Below are 27,958 nucleotides of genomic sequence, written 5' to 3' on the forward strand. Positions count from 1 at the left end.
ATGTTGTTAGACAGTGTGCTTTATTTTTATTGGAGTGGTGAAATTGCAAATAGGCTAAGAACTGGTTTCCATTTCCAGTAATTTCCTGTTTTGGGCTTTCCAAAGTTCTGAATATCCTAAAGAGTGTTGTGTGTGATTGTCAGCTCCATTCATTTTGGATTTGTAATGAACATGACCTTAGGCACAAATGATCCAAGAGACATGGGTGTGTGTCCCAATTAAGACGCAGCTTCTCAAAACCAATTTATGTAGAGATATGTGAGGAAACAGCATTACAGAGTGTCAGTGTCTCCAGAAATGGTCAAATCTGCAATGCTTTACTAATGGGCAGGACAGTATGATGCAGCACATACTTGTTTCTCCAGTACATCTACCGAAATTAAATATTTTGGGTAGATGAAAAATGTTTGGTGGAGCTACTATAGTCTGCTACTAACTTCAATTTACCCACTCTGCTTTTAAAAATATTTCGGAGGATCTCAGGCTTTTTAACTTTAAATACATATTTACTGGAATAGTTAATGTGCAATTTCTTTATATATACAGTATATAGTTGACAGAGGCTTAGGAAGAGCTTTGTTTGAGTATAAATTTACAAACTCTAATTTCAAAACACAATAATCATAGTATAAACCTACAAAACATTGCTTTAAGGCTCCTGTCTAATAATATCAGTTTAGTACCCCATATATCTCTTAGGCAGAGCTAAAAAAAGACTTGATCTGCTGGTACATGTTTTAATGAGTTATGTGGAAAAAACATGACTCAATATCCTTTCAGGTTTGGAAAAAAAAACAGTGAAATTTTCAATACCTACTGGAAAGGAAAAATAGAAGCATATGTATCCTTCTCTATAAACATCATGCAAGTGCATCCTATCTATATGAAGCTAAACTATTACAAGGTAATTCTTATGCTGTTTATCAGTATAAATACTTGAAATGTTTTTCAGCAATTTTTTAAATCTGTTTCAGTCTAATAATACAACTAATTAAATGCTGTAACACAGAAATACAGGAGGGAATGGCTACTATTTAAAGACATTGTAAAGAAACAAAGAGACATAACCTTAGACTCCAACCTTGAGAAGGTGTTCCGGGCATAGTGCATTATACTGTCATAGTCATAGGTCTCTCCCAGAGAATTCACTTCGCCAGGTTCCATCTTCAGGAAATTGTACTCCTGTCCTGTGACGTGATTCTTAGTTAATGGAGAGCTTCAAAGGTTAGAAGTATACATTCATTTGCTGGTCAGTTTTATTTCTTGTGCTACAAATGTGCATAGCACAAGATTATACATAATATAATCTTAGCTATGATGGATGTACCAAAACACAAGGTAAATTTAAAAACCTTTAAAATTATAGCTAGGCTTAAAGGCACTTTACATTGAGAATAACATTGGTTCTGTCCTAGAATACAGTACTTGTGATTAATCAGTAAAATCATAGAATGCAAACAGACTATGAACCATTGTGTTCCAGTGAAAAACTAAACACAGAATGGCCACCCCAGTGAGGTAAATGAGAAATGGGGACATTTGACCTTCAGAGGGCTTGGCGAGGAATCAAGAAAAAAAGCAATAATGCAGCTCCTGGCCTCATGCCTAATTGCTGGAGGACACAAAGCTACAGGCGAGATTCCACCTCGCCACATATACTTTCCTTCTCCTCGCCAATTTGAATTATTGAGCTGGTTTTATTTTGGGCAAGCGTAATCAAATTTAGCCCTTGAAACGCAGCAAAATCAATATCCGTCAAACTGTGAGCAGAGGATTTTCTCTGCTCAAGGGGTACAAGGGGGTCATTCTATGCCAAGAAGCCATCACTGCTGAAGCACTGACTTTCCACAAAGCCCATTACAAACCTGTCTTCAGAATATATTCATCCAGTTCTACAATTTCAGCCAACAGAACCAAGAAAAAGCTTTGGCTATAAGTGTTAACACATTAATAAAACTCTTACTGTTGCTTTTTTTTAAATCACTGCAAACTCAATCCTTTTTCATTTCGAGGGATTTTTTCCACTCAAGGAACACATTCTGATTATTACTGTTACAGGTACAAACTTTACTCAAAAACTTCACAGACTTGTGCTAAACTATCAAGCCTTTTGAATACTTCTGTTCTAGTAAGTTTATTTTTTATCTCCATATGTTTTAAACATTTGGGTCATTTAATTCCTCACAGATAGATTTGAGATTTTTATTGAGAATAAAATGTTTTCTTTCCACTTGAGGGACAGAAATTAATAAATAATATAGAATTATGTACTGAGCTGCTTGTTTTAAATGATTAACTAATGTACTGAGAGGAATGGAAATCCAACAACTCTTATGGTATATTTATATTTAATAGTGTTTCAGTATGAAGTTAAGCTAGATTGTGAATATTTTAGTCAAAAATTGAGAACTGGGAAACAAAATATGACTTGGAGAATCAAGCTGAAAAAAACAGAACACAAAAAGATTTTAAATGTTAATTATACAGCACATTCCAGACTGTTCCCTGTAAAGGAACTGCTTCCTTTTCCTAACTAACAGTTACTTCACAGTGATGTTCTGAAACAAAATATAATTTTTGCAAAGGTAGCAAAGGAACGTGGCAGTAAAGCTCATTTATAGGCCTTGAGACAACAAGATGAAAGTTAAATCAAATAAAAAAAACTCTGCCAGGCTATAATAACCACCTCAAAAGACTGGGGAAGTGACTACTTTTTCCAAAGCAATTCTACACCTCCAGTATACAGTAAATAGCTGTGTTCATTAACACCTGTAACAGTTTCCTGCATTATTTTCTACTAGTTTCCATATTCTCTCTTTAATATGGCAAAGCTGTGTAGCTCATCCATATTTTTAAAGTTTCAAAAACTGAATTTTGGGTGGCACGGTGGTGCAGTGGTAAGTATAGCTGTCTTGCAGCTCTGGAGCCCTGGGTGGAATTCTGGACCTGAGGTGTTTCCTGCGTTGAGCATGTATGTTCTCCCCGTGTTTACGTGGTTTTCCTCTGGGTCCTCTGGTTTCCTCCCACAGTCCAAAGGCGTACGGGTATGTTGGCTTCTGGGAAAACTGGCCCTGGTGTGTTCTGCGTGTCTGTGTGTTTCCATGTATGTGTATGTGTTTGTGACATGTGATGGACTGGTGTCTTGTCCCGGGTGCACCACGCCTTGAGCGCATTGCCTGTTGTGATAGGTTCTGGCTCCCCCATGACCCTGAATTGGATGAAGCGGTTAGAAAACAGTTGGGAAAACTGGATTTTGTCCCATGCTATAGTATCCATGCAGAAGTAGAGCACTGTTTTACCTGGCTGGATGTTTTCCCTGATAATAGAGACGTGGTGGTCCCTGTCCGGACGTGTGTGTTCATGCCAGAAGCCTACAACATGACCAAGTTCATGGACAACAATGCCAAACTTATCACAGTTCTTGCCAATGGAAATGGCTTGGGGTCCTCCACCACGCCTGCCCACATAGGAACAGCACCTACACGAAGCAGACAAGTTAGCAGGGTTAGATTTCTCATCTACCCTGCTACCACCAAAGACTGCCTGAGGAGTTCATTACTAAAAACTATATCCACACCTTTCTAAGTCTGCTTTACAATAACAAACCCTTTAGGAAACAAACAAACAAACAAACAAACAAACAAACAAACAAACAAACAAACAAACAATCAAACAAACAAATGCACAACATTTTTAAATTCAATGCAAACACAAGAATGTTTTTTCTTAATGAAAAACATTCTGCTTATTACTTTTCCACACTTTTAAAAAGGCAGTTTTAGGTACTGTACCCATGAACTACAGTACATGACAAATTATTTAAAACAATAAAATTTGTGGGTGATCACAGTTTTTATGGTGCAAGGAAAACCAGGTGCAATTTTTTTAATGAACTGTAGACAATGCTCTGGAGAATATACAACATTCCTATTTAACGCTTTTCTTATATTTTATTTTGTTGCTTGAGAAACATGAGCTTTATGGACGCTTGCCAGTAGCTGACTTACCCACAAGGCCTATAGGTGAAGACGATAAAACTCTCTTCATCTGTCCTTTCAATAAAGGTGACACAGGTGAATTTCTCCCAGTGTCTCATGGCCTGCTTAAAAATAGCTCTTTGAGAACCTGAGGAAACATGAAGATGAAGAAAATGTAGCGTTCTATAAAGTTTTTCAATGTGTGGTGTGATGTTTGAAAACACTTAAAGATAAATTCTTCTTAAAGAATTTTTCAGGTAAGCTAAGAACTATGTTTTCTGTGGTGAGAGCCTTGGGTGGCTTCATTCCACAATGTAGCTATTAAAAAAACAGAGGGTTAACATTTCAGCAAACAATTATGCACCCCTGTGACGCTGGCAGAATAACACTAAAACAGAAGACAAGCAAAGATAAAAGAATGATGCAGTCATTGGAGAAACCACAAGCTCACATAAATGAAAAACCAATCTGTTACACAAAGCATGGAAACACTGATTTCAAAGTTCTGAATGATAGCTTAAGCTCCGGTTGGCTTCTGTGGGCGGTAAAAAAAAGCTGGGTGTCTAACCTAGGAACTGTCATCTTCCTTTACAAGGACCTCAATGACTAGTCTTGTAGTGTAACACTGAAGAGGAACCTTGCGGGACTATTTCCTCCTACCCAGTGGCAAAATCTTTTGAAGGCGGTGATCTTGCATGTCTAATTCCTTCATTTAAGATTAAAGGTTAAAGTAAGATATTTACATTTTGCAAAACAGCAAGCATAGCTTCTCTCCACAGTGCTTCATCCGGTATCTCATTACTTTGTCATCCATCAAGATAAGCAACATCACACTCCGGTCTGTGTCCATCCCATTACCTTCCCTTACCACCCCCATTGCAGTGTCCATCCCATTACCTTCCCTTACCACCCCCATTGGAGCGTACAAAGTCTCAGATCTCCAGCAGCTTTTATCCTCTCTAATGCACATGATCCCCTGTGATACCATCTTGACAGCTCTAAGATTCTACTTTCATACCCCACCCCATTCTTTTCAGAGCCTAACAATTAACCCAGCCCACCCACAAAAGCAGTTTTGTGCGCAACACAAAGCCTATCGTTACCTTGTCCCCCTTTAATTCCGAGTCAACCTTCAAGATCTCTTATCTCTACAATCTCCACCTCTTTAAATTGCCTCCACAAGCAAACACACGGGGAATCACAACAGGACATTAAGAAAGAACGAATTGATAAATTACACCTCAAGGCATGCAGCTCCTTCAAAGACAAATCACTGAAAATACTCACCTCTTCAATTTTAATATAAAAGATAAGCAATGTTAAAGGTTTTCTTAATATTTCACATATTAATATAGCACACTCTTTAATATGCTTTGATATGGCATATTCTATAAGAATATAGCATATTCTTAATATTGCTTAAGAATTGCTTTCACTTTCTAAATCGGTTGCCAACAGAAAAATGGAACAATGAAAAACTAACAGTCAAGATCTGTCAGACTTAAAAATTACAACATATTTTTAACCATTATTTTTTCATGCCTTTACTGGGTTAAAAAACCAGACCACAGAGAACATGGTTTTACTTTTTTAGCCTAATTGTTATCTAAAGTAACTTTCATATACTGTATGTATTGTAAATTGCTCTGGAAAAGGGTGTCTGCTAATAAATAAATAGTAAAAAATACTACTACTGAATGTTCCTAAAAATGCATCTCTTATTTTAAATAACAATGTAAGGAAGATAACATTAAACCTGTCTTACTCTGTGTGAAAGCAGGATATTGATCAAAGAGCTCTGTTGAGCCATTCCACAAAGGATTGTTCAGAATTAGCCTCCTCAGCATGGTTTTGTGGTTTGTTATCGATCACTTACAGTAAAGTAAAAAAAAAGTGTCTCTAATGGTGCAGCAGATACTGTATTCCCATCTGTGTACTCTGGTACTGTGCTAAGATGGAAAATAGCTGTGATTGACTTGGTCTGACTTTTATAGGATCAGGAAAATCTTAATTAAATCTCTTTATGCATTCTTCTTGTCCTTGACTAAAGATTAACAGTGTTTTTAAACTGTTCCTGTGTCATACAACTTTGAATCATGGGAATTGTTTTATTTAATTTTTTATTATTTTCAGTGATCCTGTGAACAGCTGGAGAATTAAAAAAACAGACAAATGTAAACTTGTGAATTATGAGCAAATTGGACGATGAAGTATTTTCCTTGTGTTACTAACCGGTGAAGTTTCCTCCTATCACATAGGGAATCACACCACCAGGCCATATCCTCTCCTGGCGAGATGTAGCTGCCCTGCGCACCCTGCTCACTGCCTCATCAGCTCCTGAAGCTCTGCTTTTTGGATTTCTCTTCTTTTGTCTGCTGCCTTGAATGTATCTCCGCTTTGGGTCTAGTAAATGAAAAACAAATACTGTTTAAATCACAATGGAATTTTCAGTCCCTCCCAAACACTGTCTGTTTACAGTAATACCAAATAATCACGAATCCTGAGGATATTTTGCTACTTACATCACAGTGCATTCACACACATTTCAATTAAACTACACTGTAGCTTTCTTTGGAAAAAAGATGGCAAAGGTCATGCACTGGAAACAGGCTGTCAAATGAGATGAAATCTGCAATTCCATTTAAAGCTCCATGTAAACTCAAGGGTCTCGAGGATAGAGCCACCTGATAGACTTCAGTGTTCAGTATTATGCTTATAACAGCATTTTCTTTGTTACCAAAAGAACATATTTCAATCCAGCAATCCAAACATGTACAATAATGCATCAGACATTAAGTACATCATTACCAAAATGTGTAATTCCTACAGAAAGTCAATTCTTCATTTTAAAATGCTCACTTTTTGTTTGGAATATAAAAGATTGTATTGGAGAGAGCAGTGCAATATGAAAAGTGATTTAACATTATTTCAGTCTGCGAAAACGTAATTTACAGATTAGAGAAACACAATTTCCTTAAAAATCACATTGTCTTAATATGGGCAGATGAACACTTCAGCTTGTGTAGGCAGTGGAAAAATGTGAGGCTCCAACTTGGACTCTGAAGTTCTAAGCTACACCAAATGTCTATTATTATTATTATTAGTATTATTATTAAATCTGTTTTTTAGTGAAAGAATTGGTGGTATCAGCTGTGTAACTTCTGCCAGACCACCACAATTCTTTTCAACAGAAACCACATCGCAATCATTTCCATAACAATCACATTCATATTTCATTTAGAAATAAAATCCTTCTCTGAACACCTGGACAAGGTCAAGTGAAGATGTCAGTTTGAATACCAGGTGCATTGATCCTTGCACCAATGACCATATTGCATCATTGACCCAATAGGAGTTCAAATTTGACCTTGAAGAATGTAGTTCAACTACATTTAGTTAATGAACTACATTCTTACTGCAGATAAATAGCACTGGGAATAATCCAGCAATGTCGGGGGACGTTCTTCTGACAGTTCGGGTTAAATTTTTAAATTGTCCTGGACATGTATTGCATATCCTGGACATCCCACTTCCTTCCAAGTCACATGTGGTCCTAAATACTTTCCAGCATTTCCAGAAACCATAGACAACACTTCTGTATATATGCTGAAATGTCTTCTAACACGAATAATTGTACATGTGGAATTTAGATTCACTGCAATCCTCTTCACCAATCACTGAAAATGCTTCATTTCAATTTATTCATAAACTCATGTTTTTCAAGAAAACTGCTAATCACAACCATACAGTACAGTATGTTAACCTGTACGATTTCTTTTAATGGAGACCAGAAAACACAAAACAATTTAACGGATTTCTAATTTATTAATGAATCTGCAACTACAAATAATTCTCAGATTTGCAAAAAAACCCAACAACTACTGTGTCTAAAGAGTGTGCGTCAAAATGTTTTACCATCATACTGTATGTATTCTGTTTTTTAAAAGCAGTTTATCAATGACACAGGTGAGACCCAACTGTACATGCTTTAGTGTTTAATTGAAAACCACATTATCACTTTTAATACTTAATCTCTGAAAGATAAAATTGCACAATTTTACGTGTAAACTTGAACCAGTTACTTTACAAGGTAAAAAAAACAGCTTTCGAAGCCAATTAGTTTTGTGTAAGAACAGAAAGGACGGTACCATTATGTGCGAGGAGCAAGCCTGAAAACGATGCCCTGGGATTCATTAAAGCGATTTGAGCCCAAGCACTCTGGGCTTTCATTTTGCACGCGAGGGGGTCTCTGACAAAGATGATTACAAGCCGCTGCTGACGGAGCTCTTTTCATTGATCTCCACAGCTGAAACATGAGCAAGCAAATCCTTCCTGTCAGAATTTAACAGAAGCATAGTACCGGAAAGGTCTGTGCTATCAGTACATCAGAGACTAAACGCTTCTATCCACAGGGGTTTCTCTTTCCCAATTAGCACAATTTGCCTATGAAGATTTGCCCCACTCCAGAGGGCACACAGTCTTTATCCAGAATCTACAGGGCAAGACAGGTGTGTACATCCTTGCAGGTTATCAGTTCAATTGGCATGCAGTGAACAGAGAGCAGGTGCCTCCTTGTAAAAAAGAGGCTTGTGGTGATGTGGTGCAGAGCTTTATATCCAATTTATATCCAGCAATGATGTTACTCGTACAATGAGTACACTCGTACTCGAGTGGGGCCAGAGCACCTTGATCAGGGGCACACACAGCATTAGCTGCGAAGGGGACTCAAACCCACAACCCACTTCAGGACTTCAGGGCTATAAACTCTACTCTAAACTGCCCACCCACCCCCAGGGTGTTCTTCTTTTAAAACATTACACAATGAAAAAAATAACAAATAATGAAAAGAAAAAACGCTGCAATGTACTATACGTATAAAATTATTACTTTAATATTAATATAATTTATAGACTGTGCCCAACCTTGAAGAACAATTCCAAATGACCATCTGGATTTTTTTTTCCAGTTTTCCATAAAACGCACATGACAGGAACGTCATCATGAGTTATCTGTCTTTAAATCATGAACAGTATTATAGCTGTGGAGAAGGCTTAACTGAACCGAACAGAAGATCTACAGTAGTTCAGCTTTAATCAAACCAATATAAGCCCTTTTGCAAAAGTTTTTCCTACAAATATTCTTGTGTCCCTTGGGATTATAACATTTTAATCCACTAATAGAGTGAAAAATATATATGCGCACAGCTTCTGAGAACCTTGAAGCCACTGAGCAACGTAAAAAGCACATAAAGAAAAACTCTTTTACTTCCATCTCTTATTGGCAGTTTTACAATGGTATAGTCATTCATGCTACAACACGAGGCATTTTCATTTCTTCTAAATCCCCCTTGTGTTGCTGAAGTCATGTAAGACCCCTGTCCATTCCCATCAATCACTAAAATCAGGGTGTCCAAAAATGGCCCTGTTATGTTTACTTAAACACTAAATGTACTTTAACGACAAGAATGGAATATGATCCCCATGGCATCCTTTATTCTTTCCTGTTGTAGCTCAGTTTCTTTTCAGTCAAGGAAATTTAAACTTCTCTGCCTTGTGGCTTTGCTTTCGCAAAGATACCAGTTGGTTACTTACTGGTTCCCATGTTTCTCCTCCCAGGACTCATCTGGAAAATGGGAAGAACCTGACCTCACAAATACTTTCTTGTTTGTAATTTTAGTCTGTGTAAGTCTAATCACTGTGTGGGAGCAATGATGGATAGCCTAAGAGGATGATGTAGTGCTTCTAATTGTTTGCAACCAGGTCTCCAAAAATAAAAGCCCCTAGATACCCGCTAAAGGTTCAGTAAATAACCCCCTCAGAAAGAACAGCCTAGTTGCTGCCTTAAAAAGTGTTAGTGTTAGAGGTGCCATCAATCTTTTAAATGCAAAACAACTGGTACTTAATCAAATTGATTTTGCCTCCTTCCAGACCACATAACAGCAACGTATTGGAGATAAAAACAAATAAGCTGCTCTTGACTTGTTAACACTGATCGATTCAGCCTCATTAGCTGAGAACTTCTTGGAAAAACCTGCAAATGTGAATAATGACTGGCAACCTTTTTAACGTTAGGAAGACTCAGTAAAACAAAGTTAACAGTAGATTAATGTCTCCTGCTTTCTTCACAAACAACGCTGGTTTTTTTGCATATCATAAAGCACAGACATTGTTCATTGAAGTTTGTTACTCTAAGTGTTTCCATAGATGTTTACGAAGAGAGGTGTGCCTATGTTAGGAAAGAAAACAGCTAGTTTGAAGCCTTCAAACTACAGGGCTAATTAAATAAGTTCTTTATAGACATTTTGAAAAGGGTTTGGACCATATAAAGTTGGTGATGACTGATGTCAAATATATACTACATTATTTCAAGATACAAGTGTAGCTGGCCACTGTTTGCACATCTGTTACACAAGAAGAGAAAAAATATCAATTTAGAACCCTACTTAACTACATGGGTCTACTGTTGTCTGCAGCAACAGTTCCTTCTTGACACAACAAGCTCTTCAATTATGTCAGACACATCTATAAAATTAATTAAGAAGAATCTGTTCAAAAAGCATGGTAATCATCAAACAGTTCAGACATATGTCCATTTTTAAGTTGTGACGTGATTATGGTGATGAAAATAACTGATTTTTGTGTTTGACAGGTCACTTCTCATTGTGCAGTAGTTTTGTTGGTTTGGGCTCTAATGAATTTTACAAGGGTTAAACAGTTCTGCAAAACTGTTATATAGGGAGATCTGGTCAAATGTGTGCCACTTTCTGAGTTTTAAAACTCCTATCATTCAGGTGTGAGCTGAAATGTATCTAATCAGACAAAAGTGAAAGAAAAAAAGCCTCATCGTGGATTGTCTGACACACTGTTATTTTCAACTGTGTCATTTCGGCATAAACCGATCACCCATTTAGCCTGTATTATTTTCCCCTTTTATCTATTTTTTTAACTTTTAAGTACCAAGATAAGGACAGACTGCATAAAATTCTGTATGCAGAAATAGATACATGTTCTCCAGTGTAGTTTTGAAACCAAGCACTGGGAGCACAAAAAAAGTGTAAGCAAGCAGATCAATTACATGCATCAATTAGTACAGGTGACTAAGTGCCCGGCTGGAATGAAAACCAGCAACCACAGAGGTTTCTTTGGACTGTGCTTGAACACCACTGATTTAAGGCACACTATCCCTTTAAAACATTCTTTACAGTATAAACAAAACAGTTTAAGAAATAATTGAATCACCTTTTGACATCTCCTGTTCAGTTAAAAACAAACAAAACTTATAACTGCAGTCACTACAGCTCCTTGCATGTACAGTATACAGTATATCTCTCTTCATCCCAAGGACCCGAAGAGTTTTATATTCACAGCTGGGGTACACGCTGCTGCCATTAACGTGCCAACAGCCCCAAGTCACAGCAGATGAGAAGAGGAGTGAAAAAAGCTTCAACTATCGGATTGAGAGGGTAACTTTAGGAAGGCCTGAGCGTGAAAGCCTACAGTGAAGTTTCACAGGGATACAACAGTTATGATGTATACATTTATGTTTAGTGACACAGGGCCTTGGTTCAATGTTTCATCCAAAGGTGGGCATCTCCTACAGTATAGCATCCCCAGACTCCATGCTGAAGGCATAGATTTGCAAGACCTACAACAGCAACACATGTAGCCCTGAAGGTCTTCCACCCCACTACCGATTAATCCCAGCCTTGTTCAGATACTGAGACCTAACAAGATCAGGCTAGTAGGTTGTAATAATGCAACTAGTATTCTACTCTGAAAACTATCTAAAATATACTAAGTATTAAAAATATACTTAATACTAAAATATCAATACTTACAGCAACAATAACCTGTGGCCATTGCTGATACCACCTAAGAGATGTAGTTAAGACACTGTAAATAACACAGATCACATACACACACCACGGCAACAACCAAACATCAGGTAACATTTAATAATAAAATATCAAAGATACCCAAAGCTCTGGGTGGGGTACCACATTACCCTTTTTAACTTTTCTGCTTTTATGGTTTGCAGATGTAGTGGAATTCTGGCTAGAAAGACTGCTTTGCTCCCCAACTCCACCTGAAAGAAAAAATCAAGATAACAGGAAAGAAACAAACAATGTGAGAGATTCCTCAGCACTGACAAGAGCAACTCCTGAAAATGAAAACACAGACATTTACAGGTAAAGCACCAATAATATACAGATCATAAGCATGAGTCTATTGATCAGGTACGGTGCTTATCATGTTCAGACCATCCACGCCTTTGCACTTTCTTTATTTCCAAGTTCTAAAACACTATTGGGTAATATTTGCATAATTCCTCTCAAAGAATGTGGACATTTTGCATTTCCAAAAATCTTAAAATCCACAAAACCCAAAAGCTTACTGAACATATAGTCTAGGGGGGTGTTTCAATACCTGAAGATTTGAAGGGACTGAAAAGACACATTAAATATGGAATCTTGCTAGTAAGCAAGTGCCTTGAGGGACCAGAAGTTAATCTTGCAGCCCAAAACCAGCATTCTTAAGAACTTCATCCAAGGAAATGAAGAAGAAATAGATAGCTTCACTGCTACTGACAATAACAACAATAAGCAGCAGTGACAAGCTTGGAGATATCTGTTTATATTGTAGATATAAAACATATATGACCTTGAAGAGAGCATAAGTGAACCACAGTATTAGAAAAACAGTATATTTCAGTCTGGCTGAATTGTGCAGAATAAGACAAAAATGCAATGTTTTATCATATGCGATAGAATATGTGCTCAACATGTGACTTTAGTCAGAATGTCTCCATACCAAGTTTCACAAGCTAAGAATGATTAAAAAAACTGTAAAAGCTTTTTGCAAAACAAAATACAGAAAACAGTCAATAAGGTTTTAAATATTTCCACGTGCAGCATATTCTGTAAAGTTGTTTTTGGTTAAAAGCTTAGCAAGTCTGGCCTACAGTGTTAAATGAAGTGCAGAGGGATACAGGTCTGCTACATCTATCTTTTTTGTGATGGAAAACCTCACAGTCTTGACTTCACACTCTTAGGAAAAGCAGCTCCAATAAGCTCCGAGCCAAGCAGCCTCACAAACACTTTTCCATGGAGGTTAATTGTAATAACAAGAAGCTTAACAAGGAGAAAGATGTTCAAACAGCTTTTGAAAGAGCAGCTAACAAGTTGGGCTCTGGGAGTGAAGTGTGAATGAAAATGAGGGTTATTCAGGTTTGAGTCCCCAACATCAAGCACTGACCTCTGCCATGTTTCAGACAGAAATGTGCCCAGGATCTCGGGGCTCAATGCTCAGAGTGGAGATTACATTTGTAATTCTATCCCAAGTTTATCTGAAGCTCCAGCTTCTGATGAAAAATAAAAATGGGTAAATCTTCTCATGACAAATTCTCAGGCGATGCTATGCAAAATGAAAATAGAATAGCACTTTTATACAAAATGGAGAGAAAAATACACAAGGATAGAATCATGTTCAGAAATATACAATTTCTTACCTTGTAACAAATTACATTGTAAAATGTGCAAATACGCAAACTCAGATGTTCTGTGTTTAAAAAACTTGATTTCAGAGTCTTTTAGTGGTTCAAAAACAAGTCACTCTTCTACTTAACGTTCTTTCAGTGGTTCAAACATTTGGCAACAAGCTGTGTGTGTTTATGGTTTCTACCAGTATATAATTCATGTGCCTCCCTCCAGTCCCTATCAGCAAATTGGCTTTGGCAGTCCATTCTAACAAATCTTTCCAGCTCTTTTAACTCCAAAAGAGTCTAACCTTAAAAAACACAATGAAATTCTTAATGCACTGACAACAAATTAATATCCCCCAACTGTTTTTCCCCCCAACCTAACCTCTTCTAACCTCTTTTTCTTGTGTCTAAATTAATTTAGGGCACCACTAAAACACTATAATAAAATGCAGAAGTGCTAAGAGTTTTACAGGGAAACAACACCACAAGTTTGAAGCTACAGTACTCCTGGCAAGTTGGGATTTGGCATTAGATTATTGGTGAGAAGTGCTGCAAGTGAGCCCAGGTTTATAGCTCTCTTCAATATGGTGGTGTATATAAGGATTCTGGCAGCTGCATACACTCCTCAGTGACAGTGATAGAAAGCTACACTATGGCTACATTATGTTATAAAATGACTATCATTTTTTTTCTATCTCTGTGTTTAAGGGGAGAAGAGAATTCTTCCTATTTTTTATACACCTCCATCTACAGTATAGGAAGCAACTATCTACCTCTGTCCAGGGGATACAGTATATTTTAACAGCAGTACTGATTCACTTTCTTTATATCATAAACATCACTCATAAGTTTACTTTCAATAGCTTTCACTAAGTTTCTTGGTGTGGTGCTCTATACTCTGTGGTCTAACAGCACTTGAGTTGCTTTTGTTCTGTAATACATTATTTAAATCTGCCATCATCAATTGTTTTAACTTTTTCTTCTCCTCTTCAATTTAGAATAGCCAGCTTTTAATCAGTCTCTATTACAGTAAAAAAGAGACTATTGACTAACAGATGTATGGCATACTGCAGGGGAAGGTGCTGTGACCACCCAGATTTGGCAGATCTCAGATAACCTTGTGTTACTCTTTGGGATATGCCTGTCACGGTCAGTTATTTTTATAGCTAGGATTCAAGCTTCCCTCCGCACTCCACTTACTGTTGCAGCTCACCTGAAGTGTGTCCTCTAGTTCCGGCTGAGAGCTTAGCTGAGAGACTGGCCTCGTCAACGCGAAAGAGCTTCATGTCCTCTTCATCTAAAGCTATATCTCCCCAAAAGGCAACTGTTAAAAAAAAGCATAATTCCCATTACAGTGGGCCTCAATCATTAATTACAAGCTGTAGTGAATGGTCATACTACATCTGTTAATCCACTTCTGTGACACAGGAATTCCTGTGTTGGACGTCTGATACACAGCTGTATTGTCATGACACAATCTCACACTCAGATGTGAAATTGCTATCACAGAGGCAAGGTGCAATATCATTCCATCCATGTCGTGTTTTACTGGTGTAAGAACAAAGAAGATAAAGATACATACGCTACAAAGGAGAATCTGCCACATGCATGTACAAAGAAGTAAATATCAAGGTAGAACTGACCAAAAGAAGGATGTTAAGAAGACATCAAGAAAAAAAAGACACATTTCCAGAATATTAACACAAGATAATATAAGCATATTAGCATAGAACCCTCCTAATAAAAAAAACATGAAAGAGGATAGCTTTGTCAAAGTTTGGAGCTCACTGCCTGGCCTGTATTTTACCTATCTGACTCAATGCTCAGCAAATCAATTTAATCAACTGACCTCGTGCGTAATTGGGAATCTCATTAACTCCAATTAAATATTACTTCCACATTCACACTGTCAATCCAAGACTCTTAGACATTTAATTCAGAAGTCGATTTTTAGATTATTTTGCAAATGTTCTCATTGCTCTGGATAATGGCTTCTTGTAAGCTACTAATAATACAAAATGCAATGTTTATTAGAAGATGACAGAAGTAGGCCAGAAAACCACTACCTTCCGGCTCATTCTCATTACTGTGCTCTGGTAACGTTTGCTGTAAAAGTCTGTTACATAAACAGGGCCACAAACAGGATACCTGATCTTTTGTTTTGGATCAAGGGCATTTCCAAATATTTTATTTTTATATTATCCAGGGATTATTTACTTCTGAAAAGTAAAGCAGTCAGCAGCAAACACTGTAAGAGGCACAGTTTGGCAAGACTCCAGGAGATGATTTATCCCCAGGCACAAGGGCAGAGGCTATCATTTTATTTTAATTGAACAGGAGATTTTTAAGGACATTTTCAACATCAAAATAACCTACCCCCTAAAAAATCACTAAGCCGAGATATGGTTTTTAATCTATTTGATCAGAACATAAAAGTAAAAAGGAGTAAAACTGAAGTCACTACTACATATCTTAATGATATGAAAAACAAACACAGCCAAGTTAGAGGCTTATCCTTCTGAAATGGTACATTTCCATTAAAAGCTCTGACAAGGTCTAACCTACAGTATACTATTTTACAAGTGGAATTTTTGACCAAGCCAAGCTGTGTGCTTTGTTTTGCTGAAGGACGCAATGCTAACAGCACAAAAACAACTCTGAAATGAGGTACTGACTGAATAATAAATGAATTGATTTTCTGTCTGCAGTGACTAGAAGATGAGATTAGCAAATGGCAGTACGGCAGGAATCTTATAAAAAATGCATTTTATATACATGAAATCCATATTGTTATTTCACAAGTAGAACATGTGCTTGGTCGTATCCTAGATTTCTTGTGTGCACTTCTAACAGTTCAGTTCAGGGGTCAGAAACAAGCGAAGGAGGAACCCAGGAGGGCACTGAATACACAGAGAACAGACAATTCTTTTGTTGAGGCACTTGTGAACAGTGGTTTCATGCGTTCATACTGGAAAGTTTAGAAAAGCTGCTAGCATGGGAACGATGCAGAAATAAGAGGTCTTTCTCAGGAGGACATGTTTAGTTCTATATTAATGCAGGGAGGGAGGTCCTGCCCTTATTTAAGGCCATGGGAAGAACAGACAGAATTGTAAGACTTTGGACTTAACAGAATGAGGGCAGACCCAGACGACACACGATAGACACGATAGCTCACACGCATGCAAGACCGACATTTGAAATAAAAAACTACTGTTCAACTATTTATAGTTTATTTCAGTCTGTCTACAGAAATACTTTCTTTTCTGCCAATGTGAATGTTATTGTGAAAGTTTGGGTTCGAAGCTCTTCTCTGAAATTGCCCATAACAATTTCCCCAGTGGCCCTCAAAGGGAGTTTAAATCTTTCTAGGGTGTCCATTCACATACTGTAGAGTGATTATCAGCCATCTGCTTTACTACAATATTCCACAAAGATAACAAAGACACAAGGCACAAGAGACAACAGCATTTGTTACACGTTAAAACTTATGTCCATGTAATAGGTAGTTCAGATGTAGAGTTCGGGCCAAGACTGAAATGGCTACAATTGGTTTGTTGAGAGCTTATTTTTCTACACATCAGCGGTCCTTTACTGACCAGGATCAGATGGGAGATCTGTCCATCCTCCAGGAAGCATTTATGGGCCATTGGTTCAATATAATTACTGCAGGGCACTCGTTCTTAAAAAGCATTAATACTGCAGGACATGCTTGGGCCCTTAGTCTTACTACATTAATTAAAATACCTCTGCCATTTACAAACGGATGTACAAAAATGGGTAATTTAGGAACCAACATGTCAATAATTATTTATAGTATGTCACACAAGGAGTATAAAATCCATAGATTTACTCTAGGGGTGGTAGGTATAGAGATTACTAGGTCTGCTACTGTCTGTATTAAAAAGACAATGTCCAAGATCCTAAGCTATGAAGCTACATATACAAGATAAAATTTAAACACTTCTTTTTAGTGAAACACAAGACAGAACAGGATAAACTTCAAAGAAAAATATGTTCATTGCATGTTATTAAATTCTGTAAATCATGTGGCTGATGGACAGAAATTGAGGACAGCAGGTTTTAAAAATGAAATTGCTGTAAAAATTAAGTTGTTGAATGTACAGTATCAGATTGATATACTCTACAATTGTGTTTGCCCTCTCTCAGGTCTGTCTTGTGTTCTCATGGCACCCACATATTTGGCCTGGACTTTATCCCAGGACCCTGTGGATTTCATTAAGGCTTTCAAAAATGACTGTACAATTAATTTAAACACAAGATTATGCATTCCATAAAGAAAACAAACCTGTGAAAATACAGGTTTTCAATCCAGCTAAGCAGTTACAGAACATATTTGCAAAAACTCTTGAATCAAAATCAGTATATCAACTGACCACTTGGAGTTTTTTCCCCAAATCTACATTCCAGCATTTTATACAACCATATCTAAATGTAGAGATAATGATGAATCAGGAATGGAGGTGTTGATGCCTGTCTCTCATTTCCTATTACAGGAATGTTGTTCTTTCTGCTTGGATTGTTATTGGCAATGTTAACTAGACTGACCTGGCAAAAAAAAATTGAAAAGAATTTTCCAAACTAAACGCTAAGAAATAATGTGGACTGGTGCACAGCACAAATCTCAAGTCAAAATGCCTTAATGAAGGGCTCATACATCGGAAATAGACGACTTGCTCAAAGTCACAGAAAAGATGCCTTGGAATTTATTTTACTTACTTTACTTGGAAAACAAATCACAGGAAATGACATCAAAGTCTAATGTAGCACACATGCAGAATAATAGGCTTCAAAGAGAAGATAAACTGCTAATTTTAGCAACTTTCTTGCTAAATCGCTAATGATATTGAAATAGAAGTCCATATTTTTCAGGGCACAAGGAACCAGCTGTATCATCATTGGAATGCCAGCCTCTAGCATTGCAGGAAAACAAGTCATTGTTTCACAAAAGGGCCAGAACTGCATGTGAAGCAAATATTTTGAGCCTTCATCCTGCTTCTTCGTCAAGATGCAGCATCATGTCTTTCCAGCAGAGGCCACCATAATCTCTCCTCCTCCGAGCGGGAGCATAACAGCGTGGGTGCCTGACAAGGAAACACCTTACCATCCCACCTTCCTAGCACTTTAAATCCAATAAAGTCCAATAATACTCAAGTCAGCTGGACTCGTATACACTTAGGACACATTCACCCGTTTACCCTTATATTCAAACTATGACATAGGACAAAATAGGACAAGCTGCTGCTGAGCTCAAAGAAAGACTGAGCCCTGGCTTTTCAGGCTTATTGAGTTCTTATACTATCCCTGTTCCTTAACTGGGTGCTCATTACTTTGTGTTGACTATGCAATGAATTCTATGTCTTTGAGCCACAGAGCAGTCCATCCTTTCCAAGCTTAGGGAGCAATATTCACAGCCTGATTTTAAACTTTCCTCTGGCAATTTTCTTATGGGAATCCAGGTCTGGCAAAGCAATTCCACTTTAGGCGGGAAGCTGGAAATTTCCTGTCTGCAGGTCTGGTGTTTATTTTATTATACTCTACAGTTTAATTTGCTCCTTGAACTACAATTTAACCCACTTGGGATAATGTTCTCTTGGAGCGCCAACACTGTTAAATCCATAAGCATTTTTTGGAAATGGATAACAACAGGACCAAAAAAAAAAACTTCTTCTCAATTGCAAATGCTTTGGAACTCCTTTGGCTTGAATATATGAGGTGTTATAAACTAAGCATACTCATGAATACAGTATATGGGGACTATTCATAAAATAAAATTAATTCATAAATGCATCCATAAAAGTAGATAATATGTCCATAACCCCTTGCTACAACACTGTGATGTGTTCTTTATCTCATTCATAAAACCATTATGAGATGAAATAACATGGCAGTTGCATTCTACAGGGACTTAAAAAATGATGTAAAATTACTGTCAAGTGACAGGAGGCCAATAGAAGTCTGCATGCCAATGAGTGTCCAAGTCTGACAACACCAAAAGTGAATAAAACCATATATATATATAAATGCTAGAAAAAAATGCAAAGAGCCATACAGTAGGAAAATGCATAGAACACCTAACAGAAAGCAAGTGAAATTCTCCATTCAATAACTTATTACTCGAACAGAGCACTTTGTGAAAAATGTTTGAATTATTTAAAGTGCCTTTAAGAGAGATAAAATGGTTTTGACAAAATTAATATGGTTACAACTGAGCATTTTCACACTTTGAAAAATGTGATTGAAACAGGTATAGATATCAAGGCTCTATAATTACTAGTTCAATGTAGGAACCTAAAATAAATGATGATCTTCACATTTTAGGTCATACAGGGTAATAAAAAGAGTGAGAAAAAGTGTAGTGTAGCAGTCTGTCCTGATCATGATCTCTTGGTAATATAGAAGTAGACATGCTCTTAAGTTAAACTACTGTTTCAGTGTCCTGACAAATAGAGTTTATAACAGAAATCCAGGTGAAAGGTTAGACCCTAATCTCACCTACTTCCACTCTCCTATACATATACACATCTGGCCTTATGTGCTTCCTTTTGCCTCCTGCCACTCCCTCTGGTCTCTCGAAGCAGCTCCCTGGCTCATTCCTCATGAAAGTGAGGGGGGTTCAGCCAGCCTCATTCTCACAGTGAGGGTGCTGTTCTCTCAGCTAGGAGAATTACTCCAGACAACCTCTAACACATCTGTCCCTCTATCACATTCATTAGGATCTAACTTAACTACTGTAAATAGGATTGGCATGTATTACAACCACTGACAGAAATTTCTGTTGTATGAAAAGAACATGATAATTTGTCTCCTAATATTGATTATTTCAATAAGAAGATAAACAGGTTACAAATGAGAGATTACAAACCCATCTAGCTTGTCTGGTTTCTAGTAACCAATTCATCAACAACAACCTCAGCTGAGTAGTTTGTTTCCATAACACCCATAACATTTCTGAAAATTACCAAATAACTCTAAGAGAAACAGAAAAAAGAAACTAAGAGAAAAATGAACAGAGAGTTAGACATAAAAGCTGAACGTATAACTAACCTGAAATGAAATAACATGAACTAGGGGTATGGGGTATAGAGACCCCTCTGTAACCGAAATGGAAGCTACAGTATATTAGAACCAGCAAGAACACAGGTAACGGATTCTAAAAAGAAGAAGCAATGTGCATTTGAAAAAAAAAACATTTCAGATTCACTATGAAAGACAATCAAAGATGGTATTCTCAAATTCAATTCATAGGGAATATTAGGAATTTGATCAATAATGTGGAGAAGAGGCAAATGTAAAACCATGGACCATGGTGGCAAATTCTAGCACTTGAAAGCAATGGAAATGTTAAGTCTTATATAAACACTGAGAGCAGGCTTAACCCAGAATGTAATCCCACACATTACCGTAATGATCCAACAGCAAGGAAATGTAGGGCAATTTTGCAAGCACAGGACCTGCACGGTTCCGCAAGGCTTTGCTCTTTGTTTCTCTGTCCAGATGACAAACATTTAAAGTTGTTTAACTCTGTCTGCAGAGTGGAAGCCTCTGCCTTCTTACATGATTAGAAACAGAGAAACAAAAGTTTTGTTGATAAAAACATGTACAGTATAAAATTGAGTTGAATGATTTGATGAAACTAATTTCCTCTGAAAACAGACATAACTCTGCCAAGATTATCTGTACCTCCTATCCAGAAATGAAAACTGTGTCATGATTTCACTACAGCTTTGCTCGCGTACCAACACATTTATACATAAAATTAAGATTAATTATCATGTGAGACACCGACACAGTATTTTCCTGCTAGGATTGTTAATTTCATTACAACAAGTGTTTTCAAAAGGAATCACTTCTTGAAAAGGTATCACAACTATCATGCCACTTAATCCTATTTATAAATTGCAGAAAAGCACAGACGTTATTACTATGGTAAAAACAGATCATTTATAGGATTAACCCCTTTGTATTCATGCATGGAATATTTATAGTATGCAACAGCAATCTATGCTTTTGGGGCTCCCTAACATTCTTCTCAATAAGTTGCAATATGTCCAGAACTGTGCAGCTAGACTTATACAGTAACTCACACAAGACAGCATATGGCAGCATATCACTCCTACGCTTAAATCTGTATATTCACTGCCTTTAAATATATTCAATATAAGATCTTATTACTGACTCTGAGCTCCTTCATGTTTACACCGCCTCCCACAGTCTCCAGTCAGTTGAGGATGGTCCTCTGCTCACTGAATCTAGGATGAAATCTCAGACTTTTGGTGGCTGTGCTGCTCCATTGTTATGGAAAGCCCATTCCTCCAACTCTTCCAGAGACAAACTGTTTGACTTTTTTAAAAATCTAAACGTATCTTTTTACTTGGGCCTACAGTATGTCTGACTGTCTTACAGTTTGTCCTGTATGTTCTTGATTCATTTCATTTACATTGGATTTTTTAATCAAATCACTTGTCCACTATTGTTTAAAGCCCTTTTCGGAATCACTATAGAAATGTACTAATGAAAAAATAATTGCTCACTGCTAAATCATTTTGTACCCCATATTTAGCCATGTTAGGTGCCTGAGCCTGTAACCTGTTCACACTCACATATTTAACAGGCAAAGATTCATCATAAGGAGAGTCCCCTGAATATACTGTAACCTACAAATTCCTTTTGGAAAACAACAAGGATGGGCGGGCAAATATGGTTTACAATGTTTTAAATATAGCCGAGCAAAACTAGTACAGTCGTGTGCAGTAACAGTGGGCTCATCAAACACAGACACAGTAGCTCTATCAATTAGCATTCAGTCACACCTCAAACACGGAAAACAATGCTTGAATCATCCAGCATAAGCAGGTAACAGCTTTGCCAAATACCTCATACAGAGATATGTCAGATCTTACACAGTCCCATCTGTTTAACCTCGGTATATGTGGAAACTGAGTTAGATTTTCAATTCACACCATGACTCTTGGGGCAAGGAAAGTTTAAGACACATTCACAGGCGGCTTTCAGTTAATGATGTTTTGGTAGAGAAATTATTTCTTACACTTCAGAGAAGTATTCTTTTATTTTAATTTACATTTTTAAATGAAATGAGATATCCTCTTAAGACTCTGAATATTATTGCTGAATAACTTTGATCTCTGAAGTAAGTAAACACTGTCACTATCGCTGTATGAACTGCAGTCATATTCAGGTCACACAGGAAAAACTTTCCATTCGCTTGTCTGTCAGGGTTCTTCCAGTCTTCCATCCCACTTCCAGGTGTGAAGTGGACTCAAAGTTCACTGGTGCTGACAAGTCTGGACACTCTCATGGTGAGACTTCTGAACATTGGCAAAAATGTGTTGCAGACTTTATCCTCTACTTGCCCTCTGATGTCATTTTAAAAGCAAGAATCCAAAAGGAAACACAACAGAAGAGTACGGGATACATGAACAATTTCAGCTTTTTAAATACAGTATATAGTCATGCTTAAACATCAAGTGCTTAAGCTGTCCGCACACCTCCTGTATCCTGGATAAGATTTGCTTTATTGTTTTTCCTTTTCCACCTTTCTGCTAAGGAAAGTGCTGCTGAAGGGAGCTCAAATAAAAGGCAGGGTTAATAATGTAAATAGCCAGAGGTATCTTTCAGGCGCATCTTTCGGAAAATCACAGCTAGTCACTGAGTGACCCCCTTTGAGCTTCTTATTAGCTACAATAGAGGAGGACTAAAGGTTAACCACTCAGGAGTCCAAGGTCAATTGGAAGACATCTGGCTAATATGTGCCAATGTCAGGTTTCAGGAAACAGGTAGTTTCTGACAGATATTTAAAGTGGGTCTCAAAAGCCATTTGTCACTTGCTAAATATGGGTTGTAAATTTTAAGCATTTACCATAAACGAAATGAGTATGAGATGGCAGGCATTATATCTTTTCCTGGTACATTCAGGAGATTAACAAAAAAAGGTTCACTAGCTTGATCTTTTAGATTTGTTTATAGAGGTTTTTTTAGTTCAACTAGACTTTGATGGGAACAACAGGTTTGCCATTAGAAAAATGTAGCTGTAACCCCAAACCAAACAGAAGGCTATACAATATCTGGGCTGGGAGAGCTTGGAATGGAGAGGTGGAAAGATCTTGGTCTTTTGGCTGCTACAGTTATGAATCAGAAATAAAAGGAACTACTCAAGTACTTTAAGAATTAAAGTTAGTGAGTATGAAAATAAGTCAAAATGACAATGGTGGGAACATGGTTAAGAATAAAAAAGGAATTATACACTGAGAACAGTACAGATGTTTATTTTATTTTACTTATTTCTGATCGCTTTCATATAATGTTTGGCATATTTAAAAAGATTCTTCTGAGTTCTGTGTCCCTTACAAATTTCAGAATGAGCCACTTATGCCAACGTCGCTTCTGTGGGCTCTTGAAAGTGTTTAAATCCCAAGACAGATCTTTTGTTTTTTCACGATTGTTTAGTTTGTGCAGTTCAGGCACTGTAAGACGTGCTTGTGATAACACATGCTAGTCCTTTATATTTCATTAACATTGAGTTCTACACTATACAGTATATAAAACTAACACTACATGATTTTAAAAGTAGTCTGTCCTTACTTTTTCAAAAATCAAACAGCAAAAAGAATATATGAAGTCAGACCTAGATGTAGAGGCTCTGACATATAAATAATTTTCTAAACAGTGTGTTATTTGTTAAAAACAAAAAAAGTGTTCTGCTACTTAATTTATATTCTTTCTTTAAGCATTCCTTAATATTATTGACCAAGCATCAAAACTTTTTATTTGTTCTGCAATGGATAATGCATTTTCTGGTTTCCCAACATTAGAAATGACAGTTGTTAATCATAATCTCAAATATGTGATAAATGCAACTTTCAACTGATAGTGCTGCAAGCTCTGGCCCATCACAGGAGTCACTGTTTCATGCACATCAGGTATACTCACAGACCCAAGCATGTCCTACCAGGCTTTAAAAATTGTGCATCAAGACTTTCAGTCATAGTCGATTGAGGGCAAAGTAACCTATCGGCACTGTCATTTGTCTCTAGTTGTGTGTTTCTGAAACTGAAAAGTTTAAAACACTTAAATAAACATTGTAAAGCTTCAAAGATTTTGATCTCTATACTGTCTATACTGTGATGGGACGGGTGAGGCAACAGAGGCCGCACGTCAGCTTAAAATGAAATATTATTATTTCCTTTTCAAGATTAATTGTCCATATTAAGTGGAAAAAAATGTTCCAGCTCCATTTGCTCTTCCGAGCTGCTCAGATTATACTGTGATCTCTGCTTGACCCTTCCTACATATTTGGGTCCACATTTTCTTTTCCTGTTGCCTAGACAGCAACAATAATGAAACCAAATCAGTCATGTATGAATATATTCAATTCTTAAATTATTTTGCTCAAGTCAAACAGTATAGCTCCATAAAAAAGTCATGGCACAAAGTAAGATTTAAAATACAGTATTGAACATCACCATGTACGAAACTATTGTTTAATTAGTGTGCCTTTACTATTTCACTGTTCAAATATTGACAAACTTTTAAATGCATAAAATCATCCCTCTCAATTTCAGTTGGGCAGCTTGAATTTGTGTGGCAGAGGTGGATCTCTTCTAGAATTCCCTGAAGTGCCAGTCTCAGGCAGGCTTTTGAGAAAGAAGTTACTATTGCAGCCTCCAGTTACATCCAGAAGGACCAGTCACGAGGAAATCACCTCAATATTGAATATAATGAAACTGAGCGACTGACATCTTCCTTCATCTCTTACAAATTTATATTAACTGTGTGTCGCATATTTCAGATATCAGTGTAATTTAACAATATGACTGTTTTAGGCTATTTGCCATTAGATGACAGCCTGCTCTGACTTAAGGGCAAAATAAAGACATTGAAAAAGTTTAGATATATGATAAGGCCAGCCAAGTAGAAATAGTGTGTAAGTTCAGTTTACACTCAGCTTGTTTTAAGCCCCCTTAACAAGTTCATAAAAGGTGATATGTTCCCAAAACAATAAGGAGATCAAGACTAATCAAGTGATGGAAGGAGAACTAAGACTAGTTTCAAGTTGGTTTGATCAATGCAGTGAGAAGAGAGCCCCACGACAAAACATACAAAATTTTGGCTTTTCTAAAACTGTTTTTCCATAATGATTTGAGGTCATGTTTGGCATTTGATCAAAATATGCTAAATTGGTTTTAAACTAGTGTTAGTTTCTTTGAATCAATGTATTTGTAGACTCAAGAGATACTATATTATGATTAAGCTTGGGAAAAAGGTAGGGTCCTATATTTCACATACTGTATGTAGGTGCTTAAAGTTCCTTAGAAACCAATTGAAACTAAAGCACCTGAGTGTTTTGAGTGTAGACCTATATTCTCTATTTTTATGATACCCCATATAACAAATTAACCATTTGTAACCACTTTATTTGTGAGCATGCTTTCAAAGTCCAAGTAAAAGCACTTCACAGACATGCTTAGTTTGCAATTTATTTTTATTTGGGACTGGTAGCTTATCATAACAGAGTTGTTTCGTCAAATCATTTTGAACACAGAACCATTTTGAGCACTGCAAATTATATTCAGTCTAATGGATCTACTGTTGTCCAATGGATCAAATGTTAAGATGAATAGCTTTGTGCAACCAGAACTTCACCGCACACCAAATTACCTTACTTCAAACATCCCAGTATGTACAATAAATTTCTCAAAGAGTCCACAGTACAATACAAAAAAAAACCATGTTGGCTATTTTAAAAAACACTGCAGTTCACTAATAATTCTATTTCATGTAGTTTTGAATTCAGAACAGAACTCTATACATGGAACAAGTACAAAGAAAATCATGCAACAGTCCAAATTAAACAGGCACCATCATCACTTAGTTTTCAGACCCACTTTAGTTAAGTTCTGATTCCAATTAGCTGCTCTTTTGGTCAGCCTGTTGAGTTGGAGAAGACAGATGTCCAATTTAATATCTATTAAAAAAAGCCTGCATACTGCCGTTGTGAACAAGATGACAAGAGGAACACAAACTCTGCGTCGACATCTCTCAATGGAAAAGATGCCTGTTATTTTAGAACAGCTGAAATAACACTGCTGAAATTAAAAGTTGGGCGATCTTCCACTTGGTTTCCTCCTGCAGTTCATATGCCACTACAATAATTTTGAAAAGGTTTTTTTAAGACTAGAGCTTAGGATACAAAAAGAGGTTGAAATGTATTGTCAAGCACTGTCCCACAAAGATAGCCTACTTGTCTACATTGCTAATGCTGATGAGCTGTTAGCACCTATAAATAACTTGTCTGTTTTGGCATGACGTGCCCCAGCTTTTTTCACAGCCAGCACCAGCTGGCAAGAACAGCAGGCAAAACTGATTCAGACTTCAGAAAAGCATGTGCTCAACTCATTTCACTCGAACTGCTTCAGTTTTCACTATGTCAGGTGCCTATCATTTCCATTTTATTGACAAATGCAACTTGAAAACAGAATGCTTTCGAATTTACTGCAAAATACAATGGTAAGTATTCTAGAATGTAACTGTCATGTCACAGGGCACTTTTAATCCAGACCAGTTGTCTTCCATAATTGGGGGGTTTCAAAGACTTTAATAAGCCCCTCAGACTGCTTCACAATGGATATGTTTAATCTGCATCAGCCCTTTTCTCACATTCAGTACATCAGCCAAGAGAACTCCTGTATGGCATTACCCTTTCTTGTGTTTAACCACCATTTAAATAATGTAAAAATGTATTAAAAAGGCAGTTTAGCTTTTCAGTATTTGAGATCTTCTCCAAACATGTCATGGCGGAGCTCTGAAGGCATCTGGCCCCTTTTGGTTACCATGACCAGTGCAACAACGCTCACGAGTCTCTAGTGATGTGAGGCAGCATGGCACGTTCAGGATTCAGAGCACACAGCTTCCAATTACATGGCTCGCTGAACTTTCCCTAGCTCGGACTTTCTGAGTCTCACCCCTGGGGAAAGCTTAAAAAATAATATGAAGCAAGTACGTAAAGCTCAGTCCTTCAAGGTCCGTGCTGTCCATCACAGTTATGAATTTATGAATTATAGTGATGGGACAAATTACCTGGTCTAAGAAGAGGTAACGTAAGCCGTGTGCATGCAGAACAAAAGTTAAATATGTTTTGTTTTGCTAATACCTATGGATCACTAAGTAACGTCCCTTCAAGACAAAAATAAAAAAAGAAGATCACATCTGTGGGAGATAACAATACCACCATAAGTATAACTGGAATTTGCATTGGCTGTTCAGTGAACATAAAAGTCATGTAGAGAAAACAGTTTGGAAAATTTATCTCAGTACATAATTGTTACCTATACAGTACTAAGTCTATCCACAGTAAGGCTCACTGAAAAATTGCACTGACAATGACAGATTAGGTCAACAACAAATTTGGAGGAAGTATCTGGAAAGGACAGCCGTAGTCTGTATTTTTATCAGTTTCTTAAGAT

General features: G+C 37.1%; 1 protein-coding gene across 1 annotated transcript in view; it reads right to left on the minus strand.

Moving 5' to 3' along the window:
* LOC148834947 (tolloid-like protein 2) overlaps window positions 1–27,958 on the minus strand; it is a 76,507-nt gene that overhangs the window by 22,058 nt on the left and 26,491 nt on the right. The window contains exons 2-7 of the mRNA XM_088916673.1: window positions 14,671–14,781; window positions 11,982–12,062; window positions 6,210–6,380; window positions 4,008–4,125; window positions 3,300–3,478; window positions 1,082–1,187 (exon numbers count right to left, since the gene is read on the minus strand). Of these exons, the coding sequence (XP_088772799.1) occupies window positions 1,082–1,187; window positions 3,300–3,478; window positions 4,008–4,125; window positions 6,210–6,380; window positions 11,982–12,062; window positions 14,671–14,781 (766 nt within the window). The remainder of the gene's footprint in view (window positions 1–1,081; window positions 1,188–3,299; window positions 3,479–4,007; window positions 4,126–6,209; window positions 6,381–11,981; window positions 12,063–14,670; window positions 14,782–27,958) is intronic.

Source organism: Atractosteus spatula, chromosome 5 (genome assembly GCF_055471065.1).
Source record: "Atractosteus spatula isolate fAtrSpa1 chromosome 5, fAtrSpa1.hap1, whole genome shotgun sequence".
In the NCBI taxonomy this organism is placed as follows: domain Eukaryota; kingdom Metazoa; phylum Chordata; class Actinopteri; order Semionotiformes; family Lepisosteidae; genus Atractosteus; species Atractosteus spatula.